This window comes from Meriones unguiculatus, chromosome 7, assembly GCF_030254825.1.
Source record: "Meriones unguiculatus strain TT.TT164.6M chromosome 7, Bangor_MerUng_6.1, whole genome shotgun sequence".
In the NCBI taxonomy this organism is placed as follows: domain Eukaryota; kingdom Metazoa; phylum Chordata; class Mammalia; order Rodentia; family Muridae; genus Meriones; species Meriones unguiculatus.
The window spans coordinates 96,061,613-96,073,800 of NC_083355.1; the positions used below are offsets into that span (position 1 = coordinate 96,061,613).

General features: G+C 38.7%; 1 protein-coding gene across 50 annotated transcripts in view; it reads left to right on the forward strand.

Annotated features, from left to right (window-relative positions):
* Nucleotides 1–12,188, forward strand: part of Nrxn3 (neurexin 3) — a 1,566,538-nt gene that overhangs the window by 1,396,632 nt on the left and 157,718 nt on the right. For all 50 annotated transcript variants that reach the window (XR_009593039.1, XR_009593040.1, XM_060387963.1 and 47 more), the window contains one exon: nucleotides 8,253–8,424. Coding sequence is in view for 48 of the 50 variants with exons in the window: in XM_060387963.1 (XP_060243946.1) it covers nucleotides 8,253–8,424 (172 nt within the window). In the remaining 2 variants the exon portion in view is untranslated. The remainder of the gene's footprint in view (nucleotides 1–8,252; nucleotides 8,425–12,188) is intronic.

Consider the following 12,188-nt stretch of genomic DNA (forward strand, 5'->3'; position numbering starts at 1 on the left):
GAGCCAGTTCCTTGAGGCTCAGGTTAAGTGATTGGTGTTGGATAGAATCCCATCGCTGTGTGTTGTGCTAAGTGTCATGCACTTGGGGTTTATTTTCTTGATGGAATGAAACTCGGGGCCTGAAGTGGGAAAGGCCTGGAATAAAACCTTTGTTGCTCTAGCTAGTAACTTCTTATTTCCATATACCACATTCCCAGGATTTTCTATACCTGTCCCTGTGAAAAGTAAGAAAGAAGAAGGGATGGACTGGGTCAGTCCAGAACAAACTGGGTCAGTCTAGAAGTGTCTGCAATATTTTTGTATGTTTGTTTTATTTTGCTTAAGTTTTTTTTATTGTTTTTTATTTATTCATTACAGTTTATTTACTTTGCATCCTGGCTGTGGCCTCATCCCTCATCGAGCACACACATGTGTGTGTGAGTGTGTGTAGTAATGCTAGTCATGAATAAATACCATGCAGATTTGTTGTGAATTTATATTCCTAGTAGAGTTTTTAAACATTGCTACTATTGAGGTTATGAAACATATAATTGTATCTTATTGAATACTGGCATGAATTCATTAGATGCAAGTAGCACGTGACTCCATTTATGACAGATAAAACATATATGCTGATATTACCAGATGCTCTTGGGACCAGAATCATGCTCTGGTTAACCAAAGCCCAAGCAGAATAGAGACACAAATGTAAGAAAGCAGTCCTCAAACTTACATATACATGCGTGTCACCACACTGGCTTACTCAGAATTCACCAAGATCCAGCCCAAAGTTTCTGGTTTAGAAGGTTTGCCATTAGACCCAACATTTGAAATTCTAATGTTTCCTTGTGGAATGCCAAGTCCTGGTTCTGGGACCATGCGTTATTGGCATGTTGATATGATACAAGGTACTTTAGGAGAATTCTAGGTGACTTGAAATATGTTTCCTAATTTTTCTAGCTATAATTCTGTTACTGTGAGCAGAGAGTTTGAGGTTTCTGCTGAGGCTACTGGTGATCCTTAATGATCTAGCAGAGATTTGGAGTGGGGGTGGGGTGAGGCATTTGTAGGAGATGGTAGTCTGTGTTGGGTTTTTGTGAGCCCTGCCTTCCCAGCTGTCACCTGATTCCTGCCAAGAGACTGCACCAGGTCTTGGCAAAACACTGGATCTCCCACAGAAATGAACAATTACTTTCATCTTGTGTTTAAACTCTGCTACCAAATAAGCCAGTGGCTGAGAAGCAGACATTTGGAGGGACTTAAAGGACACAGTGACTTAGGACGCCATTTATTACTGGTGATAATGAAAATTGTGGTGTCTTGCATCTTGTTTATTTGGACAAGTCACTATGTCCTCTCTTGACTCTCTTCTCTTCAGGTCAGAGTTCCTGCTGTCTTAAGCTGTCATCCTTATTCTCTCTTTTACTCTTTTAAAAATTTGCTTAGCGTTAGAGATGGAGGTGTCGAGCTATTTATCAGCCTTATCTCCCTTGGTCCTCTGTTAGCATTTCAGATTGTACATTTAATCCCCTTTAATTGATTGACCTCCCTTAAGCAGGAATCAGCGGAACACTTGCTAAAGCACAGGAGGAGGAGCGGTCACTATAACTTTGTGGAGCAGGTACAGAGGTCACTGCAACTTAGAGTTAGGGAAACAGAATTAGTTTTTATACCATTAAATAGAAATTCTCTGAGGACAGTTGCTACAGATCTGAGAGCCGATTCTGAATGAGATATAGTCATTCCAAACGAACAGCATCCACAATAAGTGGCCAGTGCTGTTGTCTGTATGTTACATGTAAGACCATTTCTCACCTGATTGTCCTCAGAGTCATCATCACTCATCATCCCTTTGCCCCACGAATAACATCATCATTACATTAGTCTTTGTAGAGGCTACCCACTATACATTTTTCACGGTTTTATTTATTTCAATCAGTAAATACCATTTAATGAAGATATTACTATGTCTATGTAATATGCTCCTCACTTTTATAAAGATAACTCCAGAATCAGAGAATTGAGAGATCTGTGCAACTTAACATGGGGCAAACAATGTGGAGCCTCAACTGGCCTCCATTTTTAGGAATCTCAATAAGAACTTGTTTTAGAACGCATGGCAGATATTTTCTTCTTCCCTGACCCTTCTACAATGGCCTCATTCAAGCTTTTCAAGGAAATGGGTAGAGAACGTTGTGAGCAGAGGGCAATGGCAGTCCACACTATCGTGGCTGGGATCCTGGGAGTTGGGTGGCTTCCAAAGTTTTGCTTCTCCCTGTGAGATTTCTTGAAGAAGATACTCTGTTTCATTCATTCCATCATCATTCCTTTAGTAGAATGTAGCTCCACACACAAAATGCGCATCCCCAGTGCCCATTAACTAATAGTTGACCTGGGTATAGAAAAAGGAGATCATCTGATTAAGAAAGTAAGCTCATGATGTTCCCAGAAAGATAGCTGACAGGCAGTAAAATACTCAAACTGTGTTCCACTGACTGGAGAATATTTTATTCCAAAGAGTATTAATAAAATCCTCCCTTTTTATCCAGTGAAATTATCTAGTGAATCGGGTAAGTTATACCCCATCATCTTATGTGTTTGCACATCATTGTTGTAAGCAAAATGAAAATATATGCTTTGCTTTTATTGTACAAAATCTGAACATATTTATAATGATCTGTTTTAGTTGATAATATTCAAATTCTGTTTTGACTCTAGAGGCAAAGACACTCATTTTTAAAATTTACAACCACACACTTCAATTCATCATTTATTTAAAAATCATTTACTGAGCTCTGGTAAAGGACCTAGTAATTAAGGTTTTTTGAATATAAAAATTAGATTACATGGCTGGCATTGAAGTGGACATGAAGTGTATATTATACAAGAGAATAACTTTTTATATAAATATATTCATATATTATAAAGTGGCATTTTAGTCAACAGAGACAGGATGAAGCAATGTAACCCTGTTCTTGTTTTAGATAGTGACAGCCTACTGTGTGATGTGTGTGCATGGACTGTATTACCCAGGTACATTACCCTCAGAACAAATTGTTGTCATGAAAAGACATGACTGAAATTGGACTACAACACATAATACATTGGCCAGAAATGTGCCTCAGTGAAAAATCCATGAGTTCAAGTTAGACAGATTCAGATTCTGGTCTTAAACACTGTTCTTGTCACATATATTCAATAGTGAGTAATTACAAGAAACTGGAAAATAGTCCCACTTAAAAATATACACTGAGTATTCAGGCTGTGACAGTCACAAAACAGTGATAGCCTAGAACACTCTGTACTCAAAGCACATAAGCATTGTTCCTCAGTCGTGTTCATTGCCAATTAATTTGGTGCCACTCTCCCTCAGTGACCCAAAATGACAAAGCAACCACTACCAAGAATTTGCTGGGGACAGTGATTCACAGCAGTGGGAGGACACTGGCGAATCTCAAACCAGAAATTATATCTTTGGCTCAACAGTGACAGTTCCTTGATCCTGGACTCCTGGACATATCCATCACAGATGGATGCAGAATGTTACCCTTACTGTGAGCAATTAGGAGAACTAGAAAGGGTGGTGAGAAGAACCGTTAACTACTTTGTGTTGCAGAAAGTGCACTAGAATATTACCAGGGCCTGTGCACAAGCACAAGAGCATCATTCACACATCACTTTCATTGTGTTATGGACTAGCACTGAACAAACAATTCTGTGGGAAGCCTAACGGTGACACCATTGAGAGATGTTTCCAGTGCACATCTCCCGGGCATACATTTGAGAATCTCCGTTTTGTTTCTGTCAGCTGCAATTTTCTGAAGTAGGGGATGGTGCATTCTGCCTTCCCTAGAGGCACTGTGGAACAAATAGAGAAATGGCCATTGGGGAACTCTTTCTTCATTCTTGAATTATTTTTCTCTTGCCCCTGTATATTTCTGCTCCTAAAGTCTGACCCTAGAGCTTGCAGCATCTCTAGGGTTATGTCAGCCATATTAATAATAATGTGGCTGATTAAGGATCAAGTAGCTGGATCTGGGCTCAATTGAGGAACCAGGTAGACTCCGAAATAGGCACTATTGATAAAGAACGACTTACTGACCATGAAAAGGCTGATGTTCCTGAACCATTCAGGTTTTCTCCTGACTGCAGCCGAACATGATTGGTGATGTCTTCTGATTTACCACTTGTCTTTGTTTTTAATATCAAAAGAGAACAAAGATTGAAGCGATTGCTTCAGTAGCAACTTTAATGGTGATGGGTTTGGAGTTATTAAAATTTATAGCTGTGTTGTTTCTGCAACTACATTTTGCTTGTGTTCAAGAGGCTTATAAAATGAACACAGGAATGTGGGTAGGAAGAAACTACCAAATTGTGACAGGAAATCAAGCTTGAAAAAAAAGTTCTGTTTGCTAAAATTTACATTTATTTTCACAATAGACCTTGATGGCAGTGCCTGCCAAGCCAACCAGCCCGTAGCTCACACTACTACTTTCAATTATACTAACAAGAAGAGAAAGGACTGACATATTGCAGCCTGAAAGTCTGCATATCCATGTAGCAGATGCTTCACATATAATCCATACAACAGGCTTCAGAGATTGAAATTTGCCTCTCCCCCTCCTCATCACACCCCCTCCTTCTTTTTTTTTAACACAAACTGCAAACGTCATGCATTTTTAGGTGCCAGGGGTGATATTCTCCAGTACTCTGCTGAAATCCGTGCACGATCATTCTACTGAATTCTCTAATAATGACAGATCATTCTTTTCTATGGACAAATGACTGACTGCACTTTCCTCTGATTTTTATCCATCTCTCATGCCATAGATATGATAATTATTAATAAAATATTATCATATATCCATATTTTTATTAGGTACGATTGTATGGGGAGGATAGGATAGTTTAATTAGTAGAGTGTTTGCCTTGTAAGGAGTAGGACCTGAATCTAACCACTAGCAACCACATCAAAACCCAGGCACAATGCCATGTGTCTCTAACTCCAGTACTTGGGAGACAAAGGGGCTAAGATCTCTGGGGCACACAAGCCATACAATATAGTCTAATTGGTATGCTCCAGGCCAATGAGAGGCTCTGTGTCAAAGAAAATAGCTGTCACTTATCTTCTAGCTTCTACACTGTGCATACACACCTGCAAACAGACATGTGCACAAGTACACATTAGTAAGAGAGAGAAAAGTACTACAGTATTCATCTCATAAGCCAGATTATTTCATTAGAATAGTCCTTTGAAGAATGTGAAAGTGGACTCTTGCCCCACAGCATGTTATAAAAAAAAATGGGTTCAGAATAGTTAAATAAGTTGCCGCAAGGTCAGGGTGGAATGACGGGAAGCTAATGTGTTTATCCTCCGCTTCTTACTTCTGTAGGCACACAAACCACGGGAGTTTATTCTCGTGGCAGCTGCATATGATTGATTCAAGCCTGGGCAACTATATGGGTATTTGCCACAAGGCTTCCATGACTGCTAATGAACTGAAACAAAGCAGTTAGCCACAGATTATAATGCCACTGTGGTCCCATGACAAATGACATGGAGGAGATAATAATGAAATCATATGACTGTGAATAAGAGACCACATCTGAGGTCTAACACAGCCACCTTTACCACTGTGGGAAGCAAAAAAGGAACATCTGGGTGAGGGTCTACCCTGGATTTGGCAATGTGCTGACAGAAGACCTTTTGGAAATCCTAATTCAAATGTATGGCACCTCAGATAAGAACCAAATATTTATCCTGGCAGAGGTGAAACCTTTTTCTTGTCCTGAATCTATTATGGATCTTACAGAAAATCTGCCCAAGAATATAGCTCGTAGATCATGTAACTCACTGAGCCAGAACTGTCCTTTGCCTCCTCTGTCATTGAAAGCTGCAGAGCACTGAGGTCCCTGTTCCCTTTAGAACACTAACACTGTTCTATTTCCATGATTAATTAGTGACTCAGAGGTGAACTGAATCACCGGCAGGCTTTTCCACGCATACAGGATTTATGTAGTAGTTTCTCATGGAAGAGCCACAATGAAATAAACAGCCCACATTTGTAGGGTGGGCAGAGGAGTAATGGCATCAGAGATTGTGGTTTCTTAACTCCTCCAGTTCTGTCATTCTGTAAGCATCTGATGATTCAGGCTTTTATACCCTGGCTTATTTCCCTGCGAGGGCATTAACACCCACCTACCCACTCATTCCCACATCCTTAAAGAAATGAATAATGAATGACACCTCTCTGATATAGAACAGTTAAGTCACATCATTTCCAAATTCCCTGAGGATCATGAATTAAAAGGATGAAATGCATCATAGTATTATTCATCATGATCATGAATACTGCAACAAAGACCCTACCCTCATATTCTCTTTTCCATACATAGTTCTCAGTGATAGGTTCTGTTATTTAATATAGAGAGACCAAACCAACCAAAACATATCTGAGATCACATTGATACCAATAAACAGAGGCTTAGGAAATAATTCTGCTTAGTTATCATGTTGGAATGAACTGGATAACTTTCTATAGGGTTTAGAAAATGAGAAATATAGACAACACTTTATATCCCAGGCCTTTGGGCACAAAGGAAGCAACAATGTCTACCCTGACTCTGCTTTTCTGAGTGCTAACAACATGATTCATCAGTCGGTCTTAATTATTCCCTTCTAAGATCAAGATTCCTGTGTACTGGTCCTTCTTTCTTTCTTTCTTTCTTTCTTTCTTTCTTTCTTTCTTTCTTTTCTTTCTTTCCTTTGTCAGCTTTGAGATGCATCTAGATAGTAAGGGGCAAAGTAGATAAATGGCAAGTTGAGGAAAGCATACATCCTGGGAAACTAAATGAATTGTTCCAAAATATATGGAAACAAGAGACTATCCCACAAATGATCTTAATTTTTAAGTATACTAGATATTAATATTACATTTATGTATTGGATGGATGGATGGATGGATGGAAGAATACTCACTCTGAGGATCTATAAAATATTTCTTAAAACTTAAGTGATATGGAATCTGGTCTTTAACTGTACCATTCTTCCTTTCTCTGTTTTTCTTTCCTTGTTCCTTCCCATTTCTACTTCTCAAAAAATCAAATAGTGGATGAGAAAGGCTGATTTAAAAAATATATGATTCAGCCTTGTAAATGTCAGAATGACAACTAAATTTTATTACCATCTAGTGCCCAGGCTATTGTCAATAAGCCAGACAACTGCAGAGATAGGAAAAACACTTTTGCTTATCTTTCACTCCACCCCTTCTCATACTCAGCAGAGCTGTCATGCTGTTCCAGAAGGTTAACGAAGCTGATTGTATCTGACCAGGAAAGCCACTTTCATTTTGTTTCATCATGAATGCCAATTCCAACTCTTAGTCATAACCGATTATTAATGGGAAAGAGTAAGAGTTTTAATGGCATTATTAGGTATGGTTCAGCATTTCCAGGCATTTCTCCGGAGGTGGATGATCTCATCTCCACCCCCATCATCATCTCCATCACCTTCATGCTCATTGCTATAATGTGTCTTCTAGAATCCATTGCAATTTCTCTGCCCCCAAAGTCATTTTGAGCCATTAATATTGCCTTTTACTGTATGACAAATGCTACAGAATGAATATGTTATCTCTAGATTAAATAAACAATATGACTACAAATCTGGAATATCACCATTTCTAAAAACTTCTGCTCAATTTCATTGCCCTTTCCTCAAAGTACGATTGAGTGTGCCTTTGAACTGCAGAAAATATCATCAAGGATTTGGTCTACAATGTCTGTTCTTTGCCATTGGCTTTTAACATTTCAGTACTCTTTATCTTGGCCTTGACTTACTTCAAAATGTGCATTCAGACTAATAATATTTCTTTAATCTTTAATATTTCTTGAATCAGGATCCAGGGTCTTACTAGCTTCTCTTAGGAGACAGGCCCAATCCATGTCACAGAATAAACATTTCATTACCATACCTAACTGGTGGGAAGTTCTGCCACAGTAGCATATATATTCACCAAAGGCCACTGAATGATGTCACTTGTAGTATGCAGTCAGTGAAATCAATTTGGGTGGCTTTAGACCTTTTGTTTGTTTGTTTGTTTTTTTATGTTCAGGATGAAAGCCCATGGAGAAATATAGGATACTATTATTAACTTCATACTGACAGCTCCCTTTGGGCAGCTACAAGTTTATTGCTAGTTGGAGAATCAACTTTAAAGGGAGCAAACCCCGTAGTCAGTGACAGTCATGCCCGCTGTCTTTCTTTATTACAGGAACAAGGGAAAATTGGAGTTGTCTTCAATATTGGCACGGTTGATATCTCCATCAAAGAAGAGAGGACTCCTGTCAATGATGGCAAATACCATGTTGTGCGCTTCACCAGGAATGGGGGCAATGCAACGCTTCAGGTGGACAACTGGCCAGTGAACGAGCATTATCCTACAGGTAACATCTTCCCGTTTAGCCTCCCAGGACCACCATTCAATGAAATCTCTTCTCATAACTGTCACCAGTTTATAGGCAAAGATTGCATCTATGACTTTTGTCTGAGAAAAGAAGTTCTATCTTTAGGATTAGGGCAGTGCAGGAAGCTTCTGAAGACTTACTAAGTATGCACTGAATATTTTATTTTTGCAAACCTTAGACCAATGCTGCCTGACTGGTTCATACTAAAGATAAATATCATAGGATTTCCAGTGGAAGAAAGGGACATAATCCTTTTTGTGGGCGATTGCCGATAATCACAAGATAATGAACGTGATATCTGGTCTATGTGGTGCTATGTTGTTAGGTGTGATTGAAGGGACAGATGGCAAGAGGTGGCAGAGAGAATATACCAGAAAGTTTATTAAACCAGAATTCATGAGCATTAGCTCAGGGGAGCAATGTGAAAAACCACGGGTAGAGCCTCCTTTCTTATCTTAATTAGCGGGGTACTTCCCTCTCACTCACACTAAGCCTGTGTTGCTCTTTAGAATCTGGTCCTAGTAGTGATTGTCCTAGGAAGCATGCTGGTATGGGAGATGGAGGGGCTAATCATGCATTTGAATTTCACAGTCCTGGAGTGTGCAGCAGCAAACTCCCAGAGCCAGATGGTGAATCAAGGGCAGGGAGAGAGAAGGTTGGCTTCTTTAAAGAGACTCTCTCAAAAAATCCCTTAGCTCTCTTTCTCATCTCTCAAGTCTCCTACCAAGAGTCCTGAGCCCTGGCCATAAAAGCACCAAAAGGAGAAAGAAAAATACCCAGCAAGGGACTCTTACTCTATAATTGCATGGCAGCCTAATGGACAGATGACAGAAAATAGCTCAGAAGATTGCACTTGTCACTAATGTGAACAAGATGCATGTGTGACTCAGTGTTCGATGCTCCGAATTCTCCCAGTTTTGTCTGTATTTTCTCTCCCATCCTCAGCAGTGAGATGAGCACACTGAAGCCTAAATTATACTTCCAAGACTCTGAGCATTTTAGTTATTAATTATCATGCCTGAAAGAAATATTTAAAGTAAACTTGAATACTTGTGGCCCAAGATACTTTTCTTAATAGCCAAAGGGCAATGATTGAGTTTTCCTGATTTATATCAGTATTACATTTTTAAAAGGCAATCAATAGTGTGTTTGTAGCTTGGCTTTTTTCTGATATCCAGATTTTCCCTATTCCTGGTTTAAGAATTGTGGAAGCAAATGTTCCAAGACACTGAAGCAATAAATATATTAATTAATTAAAATTAACTAAATAATTCCATTTACCCATGTATCTGTCATCTTGGATTTTTGCCAAACATCCAACTCAGCCAGTAATGGAGTTCTGTAAATATTTCTTAGGTTGTTATACATTCATACACACACACACACACACACACACACACAGATTCACACTTTTGTGAATTTGAAGAAAGCCAGAGGTGTCAGCAGTTACTGTGAATTTTTATCAACATCCAAATTCCCTGGACACTAATAGACTCAATTTCAAGTGTTCCTTGCTTAAAAACTTGGAATGTGATGGAGGTAGAGGGGGTGAGAGAAAGTGAAATGGCAGAGACTTAAAAGCTCTTCATTTATTTGCTCATAGGAAAAACATCCATCTTCCTTTCTCCATACATACTATCATTGGTACTAAAATTGCTGCTATATGATTTGTTTTATTTCTGCTTAGAATTTCCAAGATTTCTAAATTGATGTTGACCACTTACCCAAAGCCAATGGAGAATGAACAAACATTTTGCTATCTATGAGAAGGCATTGGAGTGATTATTTTAAAGCACCAGTGACCCTTGATACTCACCTCTCCCTTTGTATCTTTAGTTCTAAATTATGGGTTGCCTTCTGTAGTCTTTCAGGGCAGAATAAACTCTTCTTTAATGGCGGTGCTTTTCCTGTTGACTATTATCATCACTGCTAACTCTCATTTAGTTGTAATAAATGTTATTATTGTTGGACAGGGTAGAGATTTGCCTTTAGAAATATGTGCCTTAGAACCACCTGAGGAGTTGAGGTTTTTATCAGTTATATGTCACAAGCATCTGTATTAAGCTCTTGAAATGCCCTAAGTATTGAAGTATTTGGTGTCTTTATCACATATAATTGAAGATACAGTAACAATGAAGCATGAAATAAGGACAAGATTTTCTAACAGTTCTGATTTTTCTCCTCTGATGATTACTATAACATTGGGAATGTATCAGATTCTCTTTCCAAATTTCTCATTTATTTTCCCTTGTATTTATTTTACTGGTCCTCTAGGCAAGTGCCCATTTTCCCAAGCTGGTAATCTAGCTCCAGACCTTCCATAGGCCATTGAGGCTCACCACCCCTTTGGTTTACAGGCCTGATGATGCCAATGTAATGATCCTTTTACAGTTATGTACAGGTTCAGTGAGAAGAACATATGTGAAATGCTCAACAAAAAGCTATATGATCATGTACACACACAATAAATGGTAGTCACATTACCAGACCTGCTCATTTATGCGTGATTCATTTTGACTATATGTCAGCTTGTGAATTGGATAAACTGAGTATTGCTGTTCTCCAGTTCAAATCAAAACTGATACTCAGGGAGGTGCTATTGCTATTGTAAAATAACTATGTAACTGAAGGACAGGATCTGAACCAGGTTATTTTTTCCTGATTAGATTCAGTTTCTGCTATTGCTGGCCACAATAAGTAGAGAGATGTTTTGAAAAATGCATAACCACAAATGCACATCTCGTTAGATTCATTTTCTACAAGAGTATTATATTTCAAAAATATGCCAAGACTTCCTAAGAATCCTTTGGACCTTGGATTTCTTAGTTACTGTCTTATAAGACTGAAAGAATCCATTTAACCAAAGTTAAAGAATCATTACTCTAATATTAAACTATTTTAAATAATTTATTTTAAACAATACCACAAAGTCCTTTTTGTCTGAGCACCAAATTACAAAGCCACAAATTTACTTAATCTTGACAGAGTTTCTACAAAATGCAGTAGGTCCTCTTCTTTCTCCAAGCCCTTCAGTTGTAGTGATAATAGCAAAACGATTAGCAGCCGCCAAGAAGAGTTCAGGAGCATCTTGCCATAAACATCAGTTGTAGTGAGCACACAAAGATAGCTGTCAAGAGATATGGAACAGAAAATCTACACTTAAGGAAGAAAACAAATATTAACAGCAATGGGTCCGGTCCATATTGTCCTGTTTATGATAGCAAGGTGCTCTCTTGAGCAACTGAGAATAATGTGTATATTATGGAGGCAGTGTTTTAATATAGAGTAGTTTCTACCAAATAGTCACTTGAGTTGTTTTATTCTGAGGGCATACTCTTGGGAGTCATTCCTGCCCATCACATCCAAAGGGGTCAGCTGCACAACAGGATGAGTGGGTCAGCTCTCGAATCTTTTCACTGTCATTTATAGGAGTTTACTTGACTTTACTGAAATATCCTACTGTGAAATACAGAGAGCCCAGCAGGACAAAGAACATACAGCCCTGGCTCTTTGTGAATCAGTGAGTATCCAAAATGGAAATAGTTCTACAGCAATTGGGGTCTTCTATCACTTGATTCTGGGAGAGAGAACTCAAAAGTGACTTCTTTCTTTGAAACTGAAAATAGAAAGGCTAAGGAAGAGGAGAAGGAGATAAAAGGAGAATCAGTTCAGAGCTATCACCCAGACACTGACAAATGTGCCTTATACAACCTCTGATTGCTCTCTCTACACAATGCGATGGG